Below are 24,369 nucleotides of genomic sequence, written 5' to 3'. Positions count from 1 at the left end.
AAAAATCTGATGAAGAGGATGCTAATTGTTGTCCATTATGTTCTTCATCATACGAAGAATTCTTCTTGTTAAATAATCTCCAGAGGTTCTAGAGGAGTCGCTAGAACAGAGCCAGTCTTCTTTATCTGCTTGTTGAGCTTTTTTAAGTAATTTTCTATAATGCTGTACACAAGCAGATTATGACCAAAAAAATTAACCCTTTCCACAACAGACTTAAAGAAGATTTGCAGTATCTTGCTGCAAAGGCTAAATGGCAGACCCTTCCTTTAGAAGCAGTCTACAATGTGCGCTGTCGCTTCTTATACATGACTTAGCAGATGTGTCTCCATTAAAGTCTGGTGTCCAGGTGAACACCAAGATATTTATACTCCACAACCACCTAGACTTCTTCTCCCATGATTTTATTTGGAATCAATTTGTTCATGTTTCTTCTGAAATCTTTAAACCAATGTTTTGTTGGCATTCAACATCAGATGATTGTTTCCACACCATGCCATAAAAGTGGTTCACTAGCTCCTTGTATGCAATTGTTGATGCCTCCACCTGAGTCTTCTGAAGTTTCTCACAAAGTGAGTAAGGCTGAGTTATGTTAAACGCACTGGAGAAATCAAAGAACAAGTACAAGGATTTGAGATTGTTGTACTTGTTCTTGTTAAGCAATTCCTTCAGATCACTTCTGATCCATGGTTTATTATTCGGGAAACAGAAGTTACACACACACTTGAGCTTGCTCTATGCTTGACGTGTCTGTGAAGTCAACATGGCCAAATTAAGTCATTTTGGACTTTCACGCCCCTCCACACAGTATCTGTGCAGACAGAATTTATGCACCGTGCAACTAGGAAATTTTGGAATTCCGAGGACAGATCTGCACAGAAAGCATGGTGAACGAACAGCAGCTGCTGCTGACAATGGTTTCCAAATGTAATCATCTAGTGACTTTCTGTGAGTTCACCCATCGATATCACCACTGCCAACAAATTTTGGATAAAGACCTGGGATGAAATGACTTTCGCTCTTGGATGGCAGGAAGAGGCTTTGAAAAAGTTGTTAGGAGCAGTGTTTTCTACTTCCTGTTGTAGTGCGGTGTTTTCAGCTTGCATCTTGTGCGGAACAAGATTCAAGTCAGCTGGTAGGTTAATTTTAAAAGTAATTGAAGTGTTATTTTAGCTTTAGAAATGTTAATGAAGTTCTCCCAGGTGTAAAAAAAAATTACTTGCTATGGCTGCTTTGGTTGCAAGGGTCCTAAAATAAAAGAATATCAAATATATATCAAATATAAAAAAGAAAATCTTTGCAGTTTCACATCATTAAATAATAGATGCAAAAAAAACATCACATAAAAGAAACTATGATCCACCAACTGAGAAAATCCAGTTCTCTTAAAAAAAGAATATCAGAGTCAAGCTAGAAGAGCTTGACCCAGATCAAGAATTCCAACAGATACAACGAGAGACATTCACAACATTTTATTAAAATATCCACTGCTGCAGGTCAGAAGGGATTATCCAGAGTCATTAACCGGAACTTGTGGAAGGAGATTATACCGTTAAGTAAGCAGGCAGAAACAGAGGGGAATATTTCAAACATTAAATTGTAGTTTGTTAACATTCTCTGAGTTTGGGGACAAACTTTGGGAGTTTCTGAAGAAGCCAGTTGGCATGTGACCCCAACACATGTCAGATTTCAACATGATGGTGAGCCGTTTAAAAACGACACTATGTTAATAACTGTGTATCGTTCATTAGATGGTTGGTTAAAAAAACACTCATATAATATGTTTCAACCGCAATAAAGACCTTAAAAGAACAATGTATTTGAATGTTTTATTTTTACAATAAAACTTGAAATTATGGGTAACCCAGAGCATAGATTAAAACCATAACCGTTACGTACAATGCTCCAACACATACCCACAAAAACTATTTTATTATTTATTATTTTGCTGTTTGCATGATGTTATTCTGGCAAGCCTTGTTTGTATCTTTTCAATTACTTAAAAAAAACAGTAAATTAATTACTAAGCCTGCAATTACAAATATATAAGACTACAGGTCATTTTGCAAATCTTGTGAAACAAAACTGAAACAAACTGAAAAAAAACAAAACATTTAAAACTATTCAAACAACTGATTCAGAAGGGTTTATTTTTTTTCATTTGTTTTGTATGTTGGTGTGAACGAACAATTAAACCGGACCATGTTAATGCTTCCTGAACATCTGAGCTAATTTAAAAAAAAAAATGAAACTATATTTGCCAGGGAATAATCTTGTTACTGCATTTTTTAGTGTCCCCAGAATGAAGTGTTCAGAAACGCAAACAGGCAGACTTAAACATTCTTATTGACCTAAACTAATAAATACGTCCCCAGGAGACAATTAAATGACATAAAAGTGTCTATTCCACTGACTGTTTAAAACACTAAGTGAAACTTATATACATATAAATATATACCAAACTGAACATAACAGCAAAATCACTATTAAAATGACATAAAAGTGTTTATTCCACAGACTGTTATCAAAAATGCTTAAAACACTAACTGAAACTTAGATACATATAAATATATACCAAAAGAAACATTCTTCAAAGTCATTGATCTTTTTCTATTGAAACTGAATCAGGGCACTTTCATCTGTTTCTATCTGTTTCAAGCAAAGTTTTATTGTAAGCAGTTAACTTCCTTCTCTCCCCAGTAACAAGATGAGAAAAGGGTGACCCATGGTGTAAAATTTGCTTCTTTCATTTTTATTGACCATTAAAGGGATCAAAATTTGGCTTACAATTCAAAAAGAGGAAAAGCAAGGGAGACATCTTTAGGCTGTTTTTTGAAGCAGTTTGAGCGTCCTCTAAAAGAATCCCTGAAGAAAAACAGCTGTGCTGGCTTCCTTTTTCTGATCAGTTCAGCAACTAGATGTTAAGACTGTTTTCTGGTATTGACATACGTACATCTTTCAACAATCCAGGTGTTCACTTGTTTGAATTTCTCCAGTGAATTCATCCAAAGTAACCTTTCCTCAAAATCGAATTATTTCTGTTGCCGTTTTTGTAAAGACTGACTTGTGCAAAAAGAAAGAGAGGAGTTTTGATTAAAAAAATCATTGCTAAGGAATAAAAAACAACTCTTGACTCATGTTTTAACTGCTGTGTTTTAGTTACACTATTTTCATCAGAAGGTGTTAACTTTCAAATGATTTTTAACACATGTAATTGGGGCTTACAATTCCATTAGTTATTTGCTTTTCTATTTGGGTATGCAAAAAGATGAGGATTACTTAAACTTAGGTGGGTGTTAAGAGGCTGAGACATATTTCTGGCATCAACATACAGTATAGCTCACAACAGTGTTGACTTGCATGAATTTATCCAGTGAATTCATCCAAACCTTTCCTCAAATCAAAATTATCTCTGTAAATGTTTTTTTTTTAAACTGACCTGTGCAAAAAAAGAAAAAAAAAGAAAAAGAGAGAGGGTTTTTAAGAAAAAAAAAAAATAATAATAGTAATAATAATAATTTCTAAGGAATATCCTAACATGCATCTCCTGGCTTTTTAGAATCCTGCATAAGTAGTCAGATTCCTGTTTTTAGATCTTGGGAATTTATCTTAATGTGTGATAATGAATAGTTGGTTGATTCTTTTAGTGACTAGGAAAAGCAAAAAACCATTCAGTCTAAATTTATTTTGTGATTTAGGATCCTAAGTATAAATTTGGTTTAGTTTAGTTTATTTTTAGCTTCCTGAAAAAAGGGGATCAACGTTTTAGGCAGAAATATTTGAAGATTTCAGGATAACATATATCTTGAAAAATCAATATATTTTTAATACATATGGATGTTACACATTCATTTTTTTACACTACACTGTGACTTTATCCATATTTCACACTCTGCAGCAAGGTATTGGTCTTTTTTTGTTTTTTTAGTCTTGATTCACTGTGTGGATGGACTATATAACACATGCACCTTTTCCTCGTTTTGGCACCTTCTTTTCACTATTGAGCTATCACTATCCACTGTGAGATCAGAAAAGTCTATCTTATCTTATTTTATCTTGAAATCATACATTTTTGTGGCCTGAGATCTGAAACAAATTTCCCCCATCTTGGAATAAGGACAGTTATCTCTTCAACACCAGATGACAGATGATAAATGAATTCTCAGTTTATTTTACTAACCAAAACTAATCCAAAGATTTGTTTGATCAATAAATAAGATTGCATCTCCACCTTTCGCACATATTTATTTTTCATACGGTTCCAAGATAGTGAATATTAGTATTATGTTACAAAGAAAAAACAAACAAAAAAACCCCCACATTTAATAGAAACTGCTTTGCTCAAAAGGGGCAGTGAAAATCATGGCCACGGACAGAATTAGGATCCTGCTGTTTTAAATTTCAAACCTTTAGGCAGCCTTTGGCATTCACTTAACGTTAATAAAAATAAATTGCTTTGAACAGCGTCTTTGGTGCTGCTGGCAAGTGTTTCCATTCTTTGTTCTTAGAGGTTTTGTGCTTAATATGAAACATGCAGTTCTCTCTTTCCAGATGGTATCTGTCACAAATGATCAAAAGCTAAGTCCATTCCAAAAGTGACAGTGGTATATTTGTGCACTTTTCCAGGAAATAACTAGAACTGCAAGTTTAGTTAATTGAAAGATAATTCAAATGAAGGGTAAAACCAATTAATTATTATTAGTTAAATGATTTAACTAATATCTGCTTACTCACCAAGTTTCTTTAGTCTTTTACCCTAGGCTGGACTTCCGGACTGGCTGTTAAATTCCAGTTTTCTTTCATCATTAATTTAGACTATGGTTATCAGCAGAATTATTAATCACTAACCAAAGAAAGTTGTCTCTGTGTCTTCAAGTGTTAATCAAAAGGGTGGATCTGGCTCTGAGTTATAAATAGTTCGCTTCCTTTGTTAGTTCAGACTAACAAAGGTTAAAATATCTGTATCTTTATTGTCTAATAGTACATATAACAGTATTATTATATCTAATGACTATGCAAACACTACTCACTACTGAAATACCCAGATCAAGAATTCCGACAGATACAACATGAGAGACATTCACAACAGTTTATTAAAATATGAAACTGCTGCAGGTCAGAAGGGATTAACCAGAGTCATTAACCGGAACTTGTGGAGGGAGATTAGACCCTTGAGTGAGCAGGCAGAAACAGAGGGGAATATTTTAAACATTAAGTTCTAGTTTTTTAACATTCTTGTTTGGAGTTTGGGGACAAACTTTGGGAGTTTCTGAAGAAGCCGGTTAGCATGTGACCCCAACACATGCCAGATTTAAACATGATGGTGAGCCGTTTAAAAACGACACCAATAGCAAAGCAAGGAGTGGTACATTAAAATACTATTTTAATAACTGTGTATAGTTCATTAGAAGGTTGGTTAAAAAAAACACTCATATAATATGTTTCAACCGCAATAAAGACCTTAAAAGAACAATGTATTTGAATGTTTTATTTTTTACAATAAAACTTTAAATTATGGGTAACCCAGAGCATAGATTAAAACCATAACCGTTACGTACAATGTGTTAGCGACGATGGACACCAAAAACAGGTACTTAAGCAGATTCCAGTAAAGAAAAAGGAAAGAAAAGCTACTGGATGAATGGAACAAACGTCCCAAAATGAAAACGTTCTTTCAAAGATGTACTTCATATGGGGCCCACCCAGATAATGTTGCTTACGGGCCTATTGTTGTGTTGTTACACCATTGGGTCCAGGGAAATGCAAAAGGTCCGATCTGTGAGAGGAGAGGCAGGCAGAATGTTTAAGGAGACAAATGGGAGTACAGAATCCGAGAGCCGGTCCAGAGTCCAACATATAGTGCCGTAGGAACCTAAATAGTAGTTATGCCTTTTTAGATGAGTGTCTGAACATCTAGTGGATGAAAAAGTAGTGGACTCAAAATAACCTACAATCCACCTTGAAAATTAGTGATCATTCATGGTCACAAGATGAGTAGATATATCCCAGATAGCTTTACAAATGCTGTCTTCCAAAGGGGCGTTTGAGTTACGTGACAAATGGAGAGTGAAAAGTAGGGATCATTTGTCAGTTAACTGACTTCACTATATAGTCCCCACTCTATATAGGGATTGAGGGATATAGGGGTTAGGGTGGACGTTCGGACACAGCCAATGAGTCAATTCAATTTGTCTCCATGTTCAAACTTTAAGGCTTGATGGGTTAGTGCATTTAAGGTGTCCTCTAAAATAACAGCAGATAAATGTTAATAGTAACTGATTCATCTTAGATGCAATCAAAACAGTGTAGCTTCATTAGGTTTTACAGTGAAAAATGAACAATGACTCAGCCATAATGCGACAAAGAGGGCAAAGAGAAAAAGGGAAGGGGTGCTGGCTGTTTAAATAATCTCTGTTGCAGGAATGTGGCATCAGGGGGGCAGTCGCTCTCACTTTGTCATTGACTTTTGATCTTTTATATATATTTATACATTGAACACAGGCCCAAAACATCTGCTCAAGGCCTGAGCAGGTGTTTTGGGTTAATTAGCAGATGAGAGTATGGTACCATCTGTATTCAGTATTCGACCTTTACACAATATTCAAATTTTCTGAGACACTACATTTGGGGTTTTCAGTAGTCATCAGTTATAATAATCAATATTAAAGGAAATACTCTTGAAATATATCTGTCTTTGTGAAAGGAATGAGTATGTTATGCGTTTCACTTTTGAAAAGGATTAACTCAGGTAAATAATTTTTTTCATGATAGTTTCTTTTTAATATATTTTTGTTACATTTTCACAAAGCACACAGCGTGGCTCAGATACAGCTATCCCTCAAAGTGCAAGTTAGGGCAGTATCCTGACAAGACTCAGCACATGGATATGAAATCATTGCCGGGCTATAAGGTGTTTTATTTTATAGAGCACTCAGGTTTGTATCTTTGAACTGCATGGCTTTGGTGTAGTTACACACATACATGTTAATAACCTGAGAGCAGATCTCCTGCCAATCAGCATCATCTATAGCAAGGCCTAGATCTTTCTCCCAAGCTTGCTTGGTGTTTTGCGAGTAAAGAGGAGAATTAGAGTTCAGGGCTCTGTGTTTCTTACTAATCTGTAGAGAAAGGGTCATTTGTGGACATGAAGATATATTATTAGTTGTTAGGGCGGTATCTTCAACCATGAAATTTTTGATTTGTATCTGTAGAAGTCACCTTTACTAAATAAACCAAAATGCTGTAGGAACGGCTGAAAAGATTGAACAGTCCAGTTTTTAAATAAATCAACTATTTTTTGGGGGGTTTGAGTGCTCCACACTTTTTTTCATGATATTCTAAGTTACGATCAGCACCAGTATGCAGACGTGGAACTAGAGGGGTGGCCATGGGTGTAATTCGCCATTAATTGAAACTTGGAGCTTATCTATAAAACAGAGGATGGCAGCAGTTATGCCCAAGGAGGAATGTCCTACCTAATTTGACATATAAATCTTTTGTGCATTTACCATAAACAGAGAGCAAAAATACAGCAAAAATATATTTACACCTCTATACTAACATTAAAGATGACAAACACAGAAATCATGTTCTTTCCACGACTGATTCATGTAAATATTACACTTCACATCAATATGTGTGCATATTTATTTATTGTCTGATTGATTTCTCACTCCTGCCTGATCTCTGCCTGCTTGTGTATTGACGGAACCATTTCCCGATGCTAAGCCTGCCTGCCCTTGTCCAGCTGTCAGCTGCACTGTGTACTATATCTAGAACTGTGACCCGATTCCATCCTTGATTCTCATTCTGCACCTCACCGGATCTCTGACTTCCTGGTTCTGACAACCGACCACGTCAACGACATCAGCTTTGACTTCACCCTTTGGATCATCCTGCCTACGTTCTTCTGCTCAGTTCTGACATCCTGCCTGTCCTCCGACCACTAATATATCAGCGTCTGGAACTCTCTGTGCAGCGACCGCCGCGCGGCATTGGCAGCCAGCCGGTTGGAACCATCCTCGATCTCTGGATATGGACTGAACTATAAGAGTCTGATTCTGTTGTCAATAAATATTTTGAGAAATCTGTTTGTCTGCCTTGAATACTAAATCCTTCAGTTCCAAGCTTGACATGCTGTGGTTATTCATTTAGCTGTTGGTACAGTGTGATTAATATAAATTGACCCTGAACTGGTTCTGGCAGAAATAATTTTTCGTCCACTTCTCTGCCCTGCCTGGTCCCTGCCTGGCCATCTGTAACGACATTTTCTAACTCCACAACTGGTTATATAAAAGATCAAACTCAGCTGAATTCCCCTTAACTGTTCAACATAACTGAATATCATTTAAAAGGATAATGAACTTCATTGTCCTCATTTTCCTGTATGTCTGTGATCACGTACACTGCTCAAAAAAATTAAAGGAACACTTTGAAAACACATCAGATCTCAATGGGGAAAAAAACATTCTGTTTATGTATACTAATATGGACTGGGTGATGGGTCAGGAACAAAAGGATGCCACATCATTTGATGGAAATGAAAATTATTAACCTAGAGAGGGCTAAATTCAAAGACACCCCAAAATTTACAGCGAAAAAATTATGCAGCAGGCTTGTCCATTGTGCTGAGATTTCATTGCAGCAACTCAAAAAATGTATTCAGTAATTTCTATGGCCCCCACGTGCATGTTTGCATGCCTGACAACTTTGGGGCATGCTCCTAATGAGACGACGGATGGCGTCCTGGGGTATCTCCTCCCTGACTGGACCAGGGCATCACTGAGCTCCTGGACAGTCTGAGGTGAAACCTGGCAGCGTCGAATGGATTGAAACATAATGTCCTAGACGTGTTCTATTGGATTTAGGTCAGGCGAGCGAAGGGGGCCAATCAATGGTATCAATTCCTTCATCCTCCAGGAACTGCCTGCATACTCTCGCCACATGAGGCCGGCATTGTCGTGCACCAAGAGGAACCAAGGACCTACTGCACTAGCATAGGGTCTGACAATGGGTTAAGGATTTCATGTCGATTCCTAATGGCAGTCTAGCCTGTATAGGTCTGTGCGTCCCTCCGTGGATATGCCTCCCCAGACCATCACTGACCAACCACCAAACCGGTCATGCGGTACGATGTTACAGGCAGCATAACATTGTCTGTCACATGTTCTCAGGATGAAGCTGCTCTCATCCGTGAAAAGGACAGGGCGCCATTGGCGGACTTGCCAATTCCAGTATTCAGTAGCAAATGCCAATCGAGCTCCACGGTGCCGGGCGGTGTGCGCAGGGCCCATTAGAGGACGTTGGGCCCTCAGGCCATCTTCTTGAAGTCTGTTTCTGATTGTTTGGTCAGCTGGATGTCATTTTGTAGGGCTCTGGCAGTGCTCCTCCTGCTCCTCCTTGCACAAAGGAGCAGATAGCGGTCCTGCTGATGGGTTGTAGACATTCTACGGCCCTGTCCAGCTCTCCTGGAGTAACTACCTGTCTCCTGGAATCTCCTCCATGCTCTTGAAATTGTGCTGGGAGACACAGCAAACCTTCTGGCAATGGCACATATTGATGTGCCATCCTGAAGCAGTTGGACTGTCTGTGCAACCTCTGTAGGGTTCAGGTAGCGCCTCATGCTAACCATTCCTGTTTTGATGGTCGTCTCGTTGTTGCCCCTCTAGTGCAACTTTGGTTTATTTCATTAACACCGAACCAGCTGAAAATGATTAACAACCCCCTCTGCTACTTACCTGACCAAATCCATATCCTAGAAGTTCAATTAACTTGATGCTATACTCTGATTAAAAAGTGTTCCTTAAATTTTTTTGAGTAGTGTATTTTGTAAATCATAGAATGTGAAAGTGAATCTGACTTTAGTAAACTTTCTTTTCTGCAGGAGAGACCTGAATGTGAATATTGCAGAGTAACATCAGATGACATCAAGAACACTCTGGGTTTTAACTCCCTCCATGTGTTTAGAGGTACGTTGCATTTAGTCTGCAGCACAGGCTTCTACCAGTTTACACTCTTGACATTCAAGTACTTGCTTTAGTTGACAGATGCAAGCAGAAGTTTATGTGGACTCCTCAGGTACATTATATATATATTTTTAAATGACATACATGATTAAATGTAGAATTTTGTGCTTATGTCTAAAAAAGCTTATGAAGAAGTGAAACATCTTTCTTAACATCAGCAGTCCTTATTCCTATTTAACTTATGAGCCTTTCCTGCTTATTCATGCAATTATTACAGAAAGCCAGTATAACAGCCATTTCCAAATATGTGAACACCGACATATTAAAAGTAACTGTTGATTTTCGCCACCCTTCTTCCATCTCATCACGTGCTTAATTCCTTGAATATATTGCAATCAGTTGTGTCATATGCTGTTTTTTTAGATAAACAATCAATACCAGGAGTTTGTGTTTATTGTCAACCCAGTCTCATGGGTTGTTATTGTTGAAAAACTTTCCGGCCTGCCAATAATTATTTTTTTCTGGGTTCTTTTCTAACGACACTAATATTTTCCATGTGCGTTTAATACTTCCTTTTCTTCTTATCTAATAGCTTTACATTAATATTTCTATTTAGAATCTCTTACATTTTTATTATTTTGTTCCCAATTGTATCTATTTTTTGTTACTATGTTCTAAACTTTGATGATTCTCTCTTGAGCTGTCAACACGTAGATAACAAAAACTAATTGGAAAAAAGATGATGATTTACAGCAATATTTGATTTCTCCTTTGGATCAAAAAAGTATTTTTATTTTAATCTAATTGAATTACCGTATTAAATTGAATTGAATTTCATCAATCTGTTTGATTCAAATTGAATCTCACGTTTTGCAATGCAATGAGGGATAAATCCATGTTTTTTTGCAACTAAACAATAAATGAATAGAATACTTACTACCATGTCAGAAAATAAATAGATAAATAAAAATAAACATTTTGCATCCTTATTTCAAAAAAAAAAAAAAAAACCTTGACCGAATTTCATATCTTCACATCAGGCTGTCTTCCGTGGCCTTGTTTGGAGCTCCTTGGGGATGAAGACCCAACGACCTGTATGCATTATGTCGAAGCACCAAATGATTTGAAAATAGAGTTCATAGATGAGGACAACCTTGAGTCTGACACTGTTGTTGTCTCCTGGAAGCCAAGCCAATACGGTATGTTGACACAAAGGTTTACCCTCATACAGTTGAAGCTTAAAAACTCCTTCTGGAGGAGGTGGTTGAAATTGTCGATAAATTTGCCCATTCAAAGTTTTGTCCTTACATTTTTTTTTTCTTGTTTTAAAAAAAAAAAAACTTAGTATGCTAGAGCATCCTCTCTTAAAGTCTCATTCTGCTGCAGGTTAGTATTTTTTTGTGTCCTTATCTCCCAAAGCAGATCTTTGTCAGCCAGTGTTTTAATCCTTATTCTAAATAAACTCATACAAAACAGAGAGCTAGTAATTAAACCAGGCTAATGGTATTACAAAAGTGTTTTAATGCCTTTAGGAGCATGTTTGAAATTGGACGTGACATAACTCTGTTGTCTTTAATAAATGTCTGGTTGTCAGTCAGAGTGACCTACAGAGGTGTCAAATAACGAAGTACAAATACTTCGTAACTGTACATAGGTACATGTTTTAGGTATCTATACTTTAATCCATTGCCTATTTTTCTTCCTAATTCTGACCTCTACTCATTATATTTTCACATCTGTACTTTCTATTCCTTACATTTTTATAAACAAACGTCACTTGTTACTCTTGGCTTTGGTTTAATGTTTATAAATATTTATTTCACCTCATGTGTGCCATCCAATGAAGATCATTGGCGCCATCCACATCTAGTGAAAACTAGTGTAATTGAATGAGTCGTATAACGCAAGCACTCATTGGTTGGCTAAAGGAAATCATCAGAAGCAAGCAGGTGTTCTTCAAACTGCAAACGCGAATTGTCTATGCTATGCTACAATGTCGGATTCAGAAAAAGATATTGAAATTTCTGAAAGGTCAGACACAGGTAAGAGCTTCAGGAGATGGAGACGGAGACAAACAAGACCTCTCTTATCTTTGGCCCTATCTCAAAGAATTTTTCGAAATAGTCTAAAAATTGAGCTTTCAATTCATATATTTCATATATTTTAAGGTTACTTTATACTTTTATATTTTAAGTAGTTTACTTTTACTTGAGTGAAGAGGTCAAGTAGATACTTTAACTTTTACCAGTGTTTTTAAACTGCAGTATCTATACTTCTATTGAAGTAACAAATCTGTGTACTTTTGACACCACTGGTGACTTACAAAAAGGTTTGAGGCGCCTCACATTTTTTGTACATTTTTCACATTGAAGGCAAAATTTTATTGTTAAGCTAAAACTTTAGTGCCAGATGAACATAAACTTGTGCAGAATTGGGAACTGAAAAGTAAATGATACATGCTTTTTACCATTAAAAAAATGTTTTGTGAATATGTAATGTATGTAAAACCGTTTTAAGGAAATTACAGAGATCTTTTCACTTCATGCCCCCACTCATACCACACAGGTAAGAAAAAAAAAAAAAACGCAGACGCACATTCACACATACTCAATTCAATTCAGTTTATTTATATAGCGCCAAATTCACAACACATGTCATCTCAAGGCACTTTACAATTCAACCAGATCATACAGTCAAATTGATACAAAGTTTTCTATCTAAGGAAACCAGTTGATTGCATTGACTCATTGACTCAAATACAATCCCTCACACTAAGCATGCTTTTAGCGACAGTGGAGAGGAATAACTCCCTTTTAACAGAAAGAAACCTCCTACAGAACCAGGCTCAGTGTGAGCGGCCATCTGCTGAGGCCGACTGGGTTTCAAGGAGACAGAAACAGAGACACAAAAAGCAGCTGTAAAAGGCGGCCCCGTCCAGGAAACACACAGCCAGGCAGACGAGCTCCAAGCCAGCTGCCATGTCCCAGGACCAAAGACTGGCGGCACTAGTGGTTGGTCCCGGGATTATCGGATGACCCAATAAGTGAACCTAAAATCCGGATGGTGGGGAGGGGAGCGGTGACACAGCCACACCAGCCCATCTCGTTCCTGCTTCAAGCCCAGGCTTAGCAGCTCTGAGCCAGCTCCCATGTCAGAGGATGAAGAGAGCACATCCAGCCAGTCACAGTCAGAGAAACAGGACTACACTGAAAAACAGGCTGATCTCCAACATCTATAAACAAAGGTGTTGATGGCAGCAGCACAGCTGATATTTTTCTCCAGGTTGGTGTCACAGCCAAACAGGAACAGACGAGGTGAAGCTACTATGAGAAAAACAGAGAGAGCACAACATTAGAGATTAAACAATCAGATTCTGCAGAGTGTAGGAATAGAGACAGAATGAAGCAAAATGATGAAATAGGGGTCCCTATGTCCTCCAGCAGTCTAAGCCTAGAGCAGCATAACTATAGAGATAACTCAGGATAACCTGAGCCACTCTAACAATAAGCTTTATCAAAAAGGAAAGTTTTAAGCCTACCCTTAAAAGTAGACAGGGTGTCTGCCTCACGCACTAAAATTGGTAGTTGGTTCCACAGGAGAGGAGCCTGATAACTAAAAGATCTGCCTCCCATTCTACTTTTAGAAATTCTAGGAACCACTAGTAAAGCTGCAGATTGAGAGCAAAGTGCTCTGATAGGGATATAAGGAACAATCAGATCTCTGATGTAAGATGGAGTTTTGCCATTTAAGGCTTTATATGTGAGAAGGAAGATTTTAAATTCAGAAAACAAGAAACAAATGAAGACTGCTTGTAAACTGCATACAGTGAATCCCTTATAGAGATAAGAATATTCTGCATACTTACATCAAGAGTAGAAATATATATTAGCACACATGATAAACAGGGATGCTAATATCTACCTGCTTTTCTTTTTTTGACATGCTTTCTGCAGGAATTGCATTTTTGCGAGGATTTCAAGTGTTCATGCAGCGTATTGGAAGCACCGCTGTTGCCTGTCAGCTGTTGCTCTTCAACCGTAACGTCTCCCACTCAGCTTCACAAGCTCAAAAGGTGCAAAAGGCGGCATTCCTTGTGCTGAAATTTCAAATTATTAAGTTGGGTTTAACAATACAAGCTCACATTGATTTGAATAAAAACCCAGGTCATGTTTGCTTTTATATGAAGATAATTAAGATGTAAGACAAATCCTGTTTTGATCTATTTCTTTTTAATGCAAGCTTGTTTCAGATAAATTTATTGTTTGATTCTGTCTGAACTGCAAACACACACGAGTTGCATTTAAGATCCAAAAACACAGACTTAAACTCACGTCCTAAAGAGTCAAGATGGGTTCCTTAAGTCTTGTACATTACATACTTTGCTCTCATTAATAATCTTTATTACTCATAATCAGGAGGATTAGCAGAAAGGCATACCAGCTGCCAACAGGAGTATTGTCATCTAACGCGTCTCAGTGCACATGTTTTAATGTTACAGGATTCACGAGATTGTCAGCCAATGATATTCAAAGACTGTGAGTGTTTAGCTGCTCATAGCACTACTGTATGTTCATGTTAGCCACAGCTTTATAATTACATATAGTTTATACATTGCTTTATAGTTATTAATTACAACAATATATCAAAACTAAATTGAATTCAAACAGAGCTCTGTGTTGAATAGGCCTATTTTTGGACAAAATTTAACACAATGATCCTCACACGTTTTTTCTATATTCATTAGGCTTGCTCCATTAGGGTGCCTCAGCTCATCAAAATAAAAGCGCTAGTGGTTCTGTTCATTCAGATATTCTTCATACTCTTAGTCACTTACTACAATGGACCTCAATTCAATTCAATTAAGTTTATTTATATAACGCCTATCCTCAACACATGTCATCACTTTACAGAGTCAGTTGAGCCAGATCATATATTCAGATTGGTTTAAAGTAGTCTATCTAAGGAAAACCAGCTGATTGCATCAACTCATTGACTCCACAGTAAACCCTCACACCAAACATATACCAATATAGACATGTTAGACATTGTTGGAAAGCTGAGATTCTCCACAATTACACCACCAAGGTCATTTTATGGACACAGCGAGCACCAAAGCACAATTAATACAGATATAGCAGGATGTCATAATGTAAACATGACAAAGCAGCCAAAACAAGCAAGCATGTATTTATCACTGCTGTTCAAAAAAGACCTATTATTTTTGAGAATAAGAAAACTAATTTGAGTCTTGTTTGAACTATAGCAGGTTGGGCTTGATGCAGCTTGGCTGTTTTACTGACCCAATTTTCATAAATATATTCAGAAACTAGAAGGTGTTGGCTTTCAAAAATGTATCAGAAATGTAATTTGGGCTTACAATTCCTCAGTTATTTGCCTCTCCATTTGGGTATGCAAAATAGGCGAGAATTTCCCAAAATTAAGTGTATATTAAGAGGTTAATCCCACACTCCCCAGGCGCCGCACAATGGCAGCCCACTGCTCCCCAAAGGGATGGGTTAAATGCAGAGAGTGAATTTTGTTGCTCTGTCCTAGTAACAGTGTAATGACAATAAAAAAACATGAAGAAATCTCCAGCCGAACCCGCTCAGAGTGAGCGGCCATCTGCTGAGGCCGACTGTTAAGGTTAAGGAGACAGAAGCAGACAACACACATTGTTATGTAACCTATACAGTACCATTAAACACGTTCAAAGGTAGATTTAGAATAAACTTTTATAAAGTTTTTACAAGAAAAAAAAACTATTTACAGAAATATCTTAAAGAAATTGAAACATTTTAAAAGGCTTCAAGATTTTTGTTTCATATATTAAATAGATTCATCACACACTGAATGAAATATTTCAAGCCTTTATTTCTTTTAATCACTATATTACTACAGATAATAAAAAACACAAGTTTCCTTTCTAATAATGTAAGAATATACGGTAACTGATTTCTTCCGTTGATCTTTCATTCTGTGGAAGCCATTGAAGTGGAGAAAAATGCACGCATTCCTATATTTCAAACACGTCCAATTGTGATGTTTTTTTGTTTTTTTTTCTTACAGGTTTACAAGTCAGACCCATTTCCCAACCTCTCCTTGGGATCTAGATATGTTGTCACTGTCATGGCCTTGCCGGTTCCTGAACAATGGGACAAATTTAACCGAAACATCTCCTTCTACACTCGCTGTAAGAGCCTGTCAAGCTGTAGGCTTGACATTATTTGATGATGTTAGACCTCAACAGACACAGATGAGAATCTGCTTATACATTAAATTGCAAAATGTAATCTTTAAACCTCTTTTAGACCATCATAGTCATTAATTCTCCTTTTGAAACATATCCCACTTATTTCTTTCTTTGCAGCATGTGCAGAGAAGAAGGGTCTGGAGCAGTGTAAGGAGGGTGAGAAGCACCATTCATTGTTTATGAAAAGGAAAATCATAAAAGGACTTTGATCATCTCTACATGTTATCATTTTGTAAAATGGTTGCAGACTGGTACCCACAGCATATTGAGGTCCAACAAAATGGTTCTGTCATTACTGTGACTTTTAACTTGGCTCCACCAAAACTGGGCATCAGAAGGTACTTTTCCATTTGCTACGGAAACAAAAATAGGAATTATACCGACATTGTTCCAGTGAGTATGCTTTTATTTCCTCTACAATTCAGAGTAATTTTTTTTTTCGTTTTTGCCCAGTTTTGTAAAAGTTGAATGCTTTATACCTTCCTTCAAGCAACAGTTCTATTCTATAATGGGAGATAAATGGGGTTCATGAATTGTGATTCTGTACACAATGCAGCTTTTTTATTAGTTGTTATTTAATCTGTGAACAGTATACGTTTTGCTTCCCAGCCAGAAAGCTTTCTCAATTCAAAATGTCTGGAGTAGTATTGAGTTCTAGACTTATAGGGTAGCCCAAACAAACTCTGACGCTGCAGTCAATCATAAAATCACTATATCTGACTCCATTACATTGAACACTGCATGTCCTTAAAGTGGTTTGCTCATCCCGTTGCTGCTCACACTGCCAGCAGACAACTTTGCCTCCACACATCCTTATATTTATATTATACATCATAATATCACAGCCACCATTAACTTTTTGAACTCCTGCCACCAGGGATCATATTTGCACTATATGATTGCTTTTTTTTCCAAATTACTTTTAGACAGAACTAAGTTCAATGTTTCAATTGCATTTGCACCATATTCTTCTGATCACTTCTGCCCCTTATACATGAAAATTTTCATTTCACTGTTGAAACACTGTATGCATTGAAATTTCATTTTGTATACTCTCTGTGTATAAAAAATCACAATATACTTTGTTTAAGTCTAAGGGATAAAAAAATAAACTTGACTTGTAGTCAATAGTCAGTGTAGCAGCCAAATGATAAGGCATTTCAAAATGGCTGCATCCATCTTTTATATGTACTAACAAGAGAAACAATCACTTTTCTTAGGATTCCTCCAAAAACAAAACCCACCACAGGTTCCAGCTGAACGGCCTCCATAAAAGAACCAACTACACTTGTGAGGTAAGGCCTACGACTTTTTTTTTTTTTTCAGAGCAATACATACATTTACCCATTTTAGTATTTCAGATAATTTCAGGAAATGTTTACTGACTAAATTTAGTAACCCGTCTCTATCAAATAAGGGTTAATTATGGTCACTGAGGAAGGATAACATCATTATTATTATACCTCTGAATAATTTTTCATATTTTGTTACATGGCAATACAATCACAAAGTAAATATATTTGGTTAGGAGTGGGACTGCAAAGTGATAAATGGTTGGGTATTTTAGAAAATGTGGAAGTCATTCATTTTCTGACCATTTTACTCTTTTTTTTTACCTTTTACTTCTGTTTTTTTTCCCCCTTTTTTGAGGTTGACACAGAAAGTAATTTGCTTGCATCTTACAAACCCTTTCTTTTGCCTTTTCTGCTTTCACACTATCTACTATCTGTACCTGTTTGGCTGTGACACCATCCTGGAGAGAAATATCAGCTGTGCTGCTACCATCAACACCCTTGTTTGAATGTTTGAGATCTGACTGTTTTCCAGTGTAGTCCTGTTTCTCTGACTGTGACTGGCTGGATGTGCTCTCTTCATCCTCTGACATGGGAGCTGGCTCAGAGCTCGTCTGCCTGGCTGTGTGTTTCCTGGAAGGGGCCGCCTTGTGGTATCATAGCCAAACAGGAACAGACGAGGCAAAGCTACTATGAGAAAAAGCAGAGAGAGTACAACGTTAGAGATTGAACTAACAGATTCTGCAGATCTACCCATGTACTCTCCATTGCTTCCTCTATCATGTCCAAACCCTCTTAGTCGGGAAGCTTGGGTGTACTTATACCTTGTGAATCAAAGAGAAAATGTCTTGATCTGCTACCTCCAACTCTACCTCCTGTCTTTCTTTAGTTCCACCTATTCTTTTTAAAGGCCTTTCTTACACAACACACCTGACACTAACTGTTCTCTGGGCTGTTGTCCCTGTTTTAAAACTTTTTTTCACAGATAGCTGCTAAAGAAGTAAATGCTAAGAGAAACCGATTCTGGATTTATGTCAAGGACTCTCAGAAAGGTATTAAAGGCTTTAATGATACTTCAGTTCCGTTTTCAGATGTCCCCAGAGTCTTTAGAGCATTCTAAAAGGTACAGAACAAATACTACAAAAATACTGCAGGATACTGAGGCCATTTGCCGCCATTGGAATGATTTTTTTTGCATCAGCACCACCTATTTCCTCAGCCTAATGGGTTAATGCAGATACATTTGGAATACACATTTGTGTTGATGCAGGTCTTTATCTTTTAGGTCTACTTTGCATAAAATGTGTGGTGAAAAATAAAGCCTTCATCCATTCTCATGCTACAGCTTTTTTTATGAGCAGCTTTGCTGATAAAAATACATACATATCTAGGGGATGATAAAGAGCCATCAAAGTAATAATTTATGGGCAGCCTATTCTGTTCTTTTTTTAAACAAGGAAAACATGTAGATTCTTTTTATGTTTCAAACCTAACTTATTTGTTGAAATCAGCATATTTGTATTTTTCTATATTGATAAATAATGGATTTAATGTCATGATTGGTTCAGAGAGGCCCAATATGCAGAACACCACGGGAAACAGGAAAAAGGTTAAAATGAGTTTATTGACAATTGCACATGTAAAGAGTCAGGTACTGGTTCACGTCTGGGAATCTGGTTCACGGGATACTGAAAGGGAGACAGTTCAGTTAGCCACGAAGCAGAAGAATGTGGAGATGTTATCTTCTGAGATCTACCTTGAAGAATCCGGGTTTGGCTTTGAGAGAGGCACTGTTGGGTCCAGAGACTGTTTGATTCAGCAGGGTTCAGTTTCAGCTTCAGCGTCTTGCATCTAACGTTTGGACAGACCTTGGTTTTCCAGCTCTTAGTCCAGAGCAGCATGGGAATCCAAAGAAGGGGTCTTCAGGTTTGGCTCAGAGGGCAGGCTCGACAGGTTAAGCTCATCCAGAGCTTACAGGACAAAAACAGGTTTCCTGTAGGCAGAGACAAAAAGAGAATTAGAATCCAACTAGGAGACTAGAAGCAACAAAGAATTCACAGAGGTAGTGAGGCTCAGGTGCTAACCAAACTGGATAAACACTGCGCCGTTGATGCAAGGTCTAAACGCTGCTTATATGGTGGAGGATCCTCCTGATGACGAGATGGGCTTCAGGTGTGTCGAAGGCTCAGCTCAAGAGGATCCACAGCGAACTCTGCTGGAGACAGGTGGTACAGCTCCAGATCCCAACAGTACCCCCCCCTCAACGACCGCCATCTTCTGGACCGCCATGTCTTGGCGGTCCAGAAGATGTCGATGGGAGGGATCGCTCGTACTCCTCGATGAGGGACGGGTCGAGGATGTAGGAACCAGGAACCCACTGGCGATCCTCCGGACCGTAGCCCTCCCAGTCGACGAGGTACTGCCAGCCACGACCTCGCCGACGGGAGTCCACGATCCGGCGGACGGTGAAAGCCGGATGTCCGTCGACTTCCAGGGCGGATGGAGGGGAGTCGGACAGAGGGCACAAAGGGCTGGAGATCACAGGCTTGATCTGTGAGACGTGGAATGTGGGATGAATGCGAAGAGTCGGAGGAAGTTGGAGTCGTATGGCTGATGGGTTTATGACCTGGGAAATCCTGTAGGGGCCAATGAATCTTGGAGAGAGTTTACGGGACATCCCCTTGAGGGGAATGTCCCGAGTGGAGAGCCATACCTCCTGACCAACGGAGTAAACTGGAGCAGGGCGTCTTTTTGAGTCGGCGAAACGTTTGGTGGTTTCCAAGGAACGGTTGAGGGTGGCTATGGTGTCTCTCCAGATGCGATGACTGCGGCGGATGTGGTGGTTGACTGATTTGACCGAAATCTCTCTCTCGTCTGCGGGGAAAAGTGGAGGTTGGTAACCAAGACTGACCTGGAATGGGGACTGGCCGGTGGAAGCTGACTTTAGAGAGTTGTGAGCATATTCGATCCATGGGAGGTGTTGGCTCCAGTCGGTGGGATTACTGGAGGTCAGACAACGAAGGGAGGATTCGAGCTGTTGATTCATTCTCTCTGTTTGGCCATTGGACTGTGGGTGATAACCTGAGGTGAGAGATGATTTGCAGTTGAGGGCTGAACAAAAAGCCTTCCAAACCTGAGAGATGAATTGTGGTCCACGGTCGGAAAGAATCTCCTGAGGGATGCCATGTAGACGGAAAACGTGTTTTATAAGGAGCTGGGCGGTCTGAAAAGCCGTGGGAAGCTTCCTGAGGGGTACAAGATGGCAGGACTTGGAAAATCGGTCAACAATGGTGAGAATTGTGGACATACCTCGAGAAATGGGAAGACCAGTAACGAAGTCTATTGCGATGTGAGACCAGGGACGAGAAGGGAAGTGGATGCAACAGGCCAGAAGGAGGTTGATGTGTGGACTTGTTTCTGGCGCAGGTAGAACAGGCCAGCACATACTCCTTAACATCTCTGTGCAGGGTGGGCCACCAGAAACGTCTTGAAATGAGGTTGATGGTTCTACTCACCCCCGGATGAGCGGCAAATTTGGCATTGTGCATCCACTGAATTAGGCGAGACCTGACTGAAGAAGGAACATATGACTTGTTTGGGGGACCGTTACCTGGGTCAGGTTCTGAAGCCAGGGCAGAGTTTATTAGGTCGGTGATCTCCCAGGTAACCATCCCAACAGTGCAGGAAGCGGGTAGAACAGGTTCAGGCGTCTCGGATTGATCAGTGGAATAAAGACGAGAGAGAGAATCGGGTTTGATGTTCTTGGATCCGGGTCTGTAAGAGATGATGAGATTGAATCGAGAGAAAAATAGTGACCACCTTGACTGCCGAGGATTGGCCTGTTTGGCGGATTGGATATAGGCAAGGTTCTTATGATCTGTCCAAACAAGAACCGGGTGTTCTGCCCCCTCAAGCCAGTGTCTCCACTCCTCTAATGCCAATTTGATGGCCAGTAGTTCGCGGTCCCCAACGTCGTAATTTTGCTCAGCAGAGGAAAGTCTACGGGAGAAGAAAGCACATGGGTGAACTCTTTGGTCTGTATTGAGTCTTTGAGATAAGACAGCACCAACTCCTGAGTCGGAAGCGTCGACTTCGAGGATGAATTGTTTTGATGAATCAGGCTGGATTAACACTGGAGCTCTGGAAAACAACATCTTTAGTTTGTCAAAAGCAGTTTGTGCCTCGGGGGACCATTGGAAGGTTCTCTTGACTGAAGGCTATATCGTGATTTGGGCCCACGTTTGGACACAGCCTTAACTTGTGAATTCACAGTTTACAGAAAACTACTTTACTGAGTAACAAATATTTGCCTGGCTAATATTTTATGGACTGTGTTGAGTCAATCATCATATCAAGGAATGATTAATTACTTAATCACTACCTGACCATTATCTAATGTTTTGAGAAAACTTAAGTAGAGTAAAAGTACACATTTGTTCCTGCTTGGTTATTCTGTGTTTCCCAAGAAACTAAGCAGTGGGTTTGGTTTCCTGGGTGTTCCCCAGTAAGTACAGTACTGTGTAACCCCCTATTAGCTCCTGCTCAGTTCTTTTGGTGTTCTCTAGTAATCAGATTTTGAGAACTTTATTGTAAAGCATGAACTCAATTCAAACCTTAATCCTAAGCCTTATTCCAGAAGATAACCTTTCCTCATGGGGACTGCTCGTTGCTCTCCTCAAGGACCTGTAACTCCCCACATTTTGGCATATTCCATACTTTCCCCACAACCCAGGAGACACACTACATTGTATTAATGGGGGTCCTTGGTTTGATTGGTCGCTGTGTTGGACAACCAAAAGCCACCGTCTTGAATGTTTTGTAGTCATAGGTTTAATTTAAGTGCTAATTTTGCTCACTAAGCTGAATAGATCAAAAACAAATTGATGTTGAAATAATGGCACATAATACTGGAAAGTAGCCTGAAAAGAAATATGTACATCTATGTGAAAACAGTGTGATCCACACATACTGTTTTCACTGTTTTTTGGACTTTTCTTCTTGTGTTTCTGAACAATCTTATTATGTGTTTGTAAAATGTGAAGACTTCACCTTGTTGTAGTTTTTTTTTCAGAGGGGTAAAAAGTATTGCATCAAAAGAGCTTTACCCAAAATGTCAAACCATTTAGTACAGGTCTTACTTCGATTCAGCGTCTAATTGAATCTCTTTGGTCATCAGATATTCCTGCCGCCGATTCCCCATCCTTGGCTGTGGTGCTAAGTCTGTGTCTGACTGTAGCTGCCACATTTGGAGTCCTACTGGTCGCTCTAATGTGTTGGAGGTCAAAGATGCATGCAAAAAAACTTAATATAAATTCAGGTGCAAGATGACCCAAAATTAAAAAAAAAACATGTAAGAGTTAACTTTGTCATGTGCAAGTGTTTAAAACGATATCCGCCTTTTTCTATTCATGTAGAAATTATTTCCCTGAAAGAAGAGAATAAGACTCAAAAGGAGGTGTTGATGTTGCCTGGAGACAGACCAACCCCTCCACGTCTTCTAATTTGCTACAGCAGCTGTGATGGCCCTGCTCATGTAAATGCAGTCATGCAGTTGGCAGCCTTCATACAGAAGCACATGGCGACCCAGGTAATCTGAGCTCTTTGCTTCTTTTCTAAATGTTCTGTGATTTCAGTAAATGTTGTCCACGTATTTACAAAGATGAGGAAGAAGAAGTTTGAAACACACCTGTCTTTTCAGGTGTGCCTGGACCTCTGGGATTCTCTAAGCATTGCAGAGGAGGGCAGTATGGCCTGGCACTGTCGGCAGATCAGGGAGAGTGATTTCATACTAGTTATCTGTTCTCCAGGATTTAGACAAAGTCATGACCAAGCTGATCAAGAGTTCAATCATGACAACATTTTAGATGTGATGTCAACCACTTGCAGTTCTAAAGCCATCATCCAACTTATTGGAGAAGAGGTGGGACAAGCCAAAGCCCGTGGAGAAGACCTGTCTAAATACATGGCGGCCATTTTCCAGTACTGCAAGGAAACGGACATCCCCATTGAGCTGAGACTGGCATCTCACTACACATTACCATGCGACTTTCCACTTCTCTTCTCTCATCTTCATGGTGTGGCCCTGCACAGACCAGGCAGTTACCTGATGATAAACAACATCACAGAAGAGGGATTCACTACTGTCCCAACAGGAGCTGCTCTTCAAGTGGCCATCCAGGAGGCAGGGATGTCACTGAGTGGAGAGCCTCAGCAGACATTGGAAGGCCAAAAATGCAACAGAGTAGAAGTTTAAAACTCAATATAAAGAGGGAAATCATAATTACACCCTTTTCTTTTCATGAAATTTGTTTCTATTTTGGCTGAAAAATCCACACCATTTATGAAGGACAACCCGAGTTATCCACGTAAACTAGGGACAACTAGATGCAAAAAAGCCTAAACTGCCCAAATGGGTAGCATCTAGTTAAATTTACTCTGTTACATTTACTTGAGTAACTTTTTTATCTACTTTTAGGAGTAGTTTTCCAGCATTTTTCTTTTCACTTTAAGTTGAGTGAAAATTCTAGCTACTCCATCAATGAAGAGTAATGTTACTTAATGAAAAAAAGTCTTCTTTTTTGTACTCAAGCTTATTGGTGTTCTTCTTCCCTCTGCTGAATCTGCCGTGTAATTTGGATGTATTCTTACATACTGCAACCATTGATTTTGTAACTTCTATAACTCAAACAAATGAAATCATTTGTTATTGTCATGGTTAGTAAGTAGATCAGTTACTTAGTTCTTGAGTAGCATTTTTACGTTTTACTTAAGGGACTTCTTTAAAGGATACTTTTTACTTAATAGTCTAAATAGTCTTACAATTTACCATTTTGGGTACTCCACCCTGCTCTGCTAAAATGTTATT

At 38.8% G+C, this 24,369-nt stretch overlaps 1 protein-coding gene across 1 annotated transcript in view; it reads left to right on the top strand.

Moving 5' to 3' along the window:
• LOC107088575 (interleukin-17 receptor D-like) overlaps positions 1 to 24,363 on the top strand; it is a 35,460-nt gene extending 11,097 nt beyond the window's left edge. The window contains exons 2-12 of the mRNA XM_015380845.1: positions 9,881 to 9,965; positions 11,003 to 11,161; positions 13,916 to 14,034; positions 16,029 to 16,152; positions 16,330 to 16,368; positions 16,460 to 16,605; positions 17,433 to 17,507; positions 18,490 to 18,556; positions 22,681 to 22,821; positions 22,919 to 23,091; positions 23,203 to 24,363. Of these exons, the coding sequence (XP_015236331.1) occupies positions 9,881 to 9,965; positions 11,003 to 11,161; positions 13,916 to 14,034; positions 16,029 to 16,152; positions 16,330 to 16,368; positions 16,460 to 16,605; positions 17,433 to 17,507; positions 18,490 to 18,556; positions 22,681 to 22,821; positions 22,919 to 23,091; positions 23,203 to 23,757 (1,683 nt within the window). The 3' untranslated portion in view covers positions 23,758 to 24,363. The remainder of the gene's footprint in view (positions 1 to 9,880; positions 9,966 to 11,002; positions 11,162 to 13,915; positions 14,035 to 16,028; positions 16,153 to 16,329; positions 16,369 to 16,459; positions 16,606 to 17,432; positions 17,508 to 18,489; positions 18,557 to 22,680; positions 22,822 to 22,918; positions 23,092 to 23,202) is intronic.
• Positions 24,364 to 24,369: the final 6 nt, after the last annotated feature.

Source organism: Cyprinodon variegatus, unplaced genomic scaffold, assembly GCF_000732505.1.
Source record: "Cyprinodon variegatus isolate N-32 unplaced genomic scaffold, C_variegatus-1.0 Scaffold222, whole genome shotgun sequence".
NCBI classification, from domain to species: Eukaryota; Metazoa; Chordata; class Actinopteri; order Cyprinodontiformes; family Cyprinodontidae; genus Cyprinodon; species Cyprinodon variegatus.
This window is presented reverse-complemented; position numbering and strand designations above follow the sequence as displayed.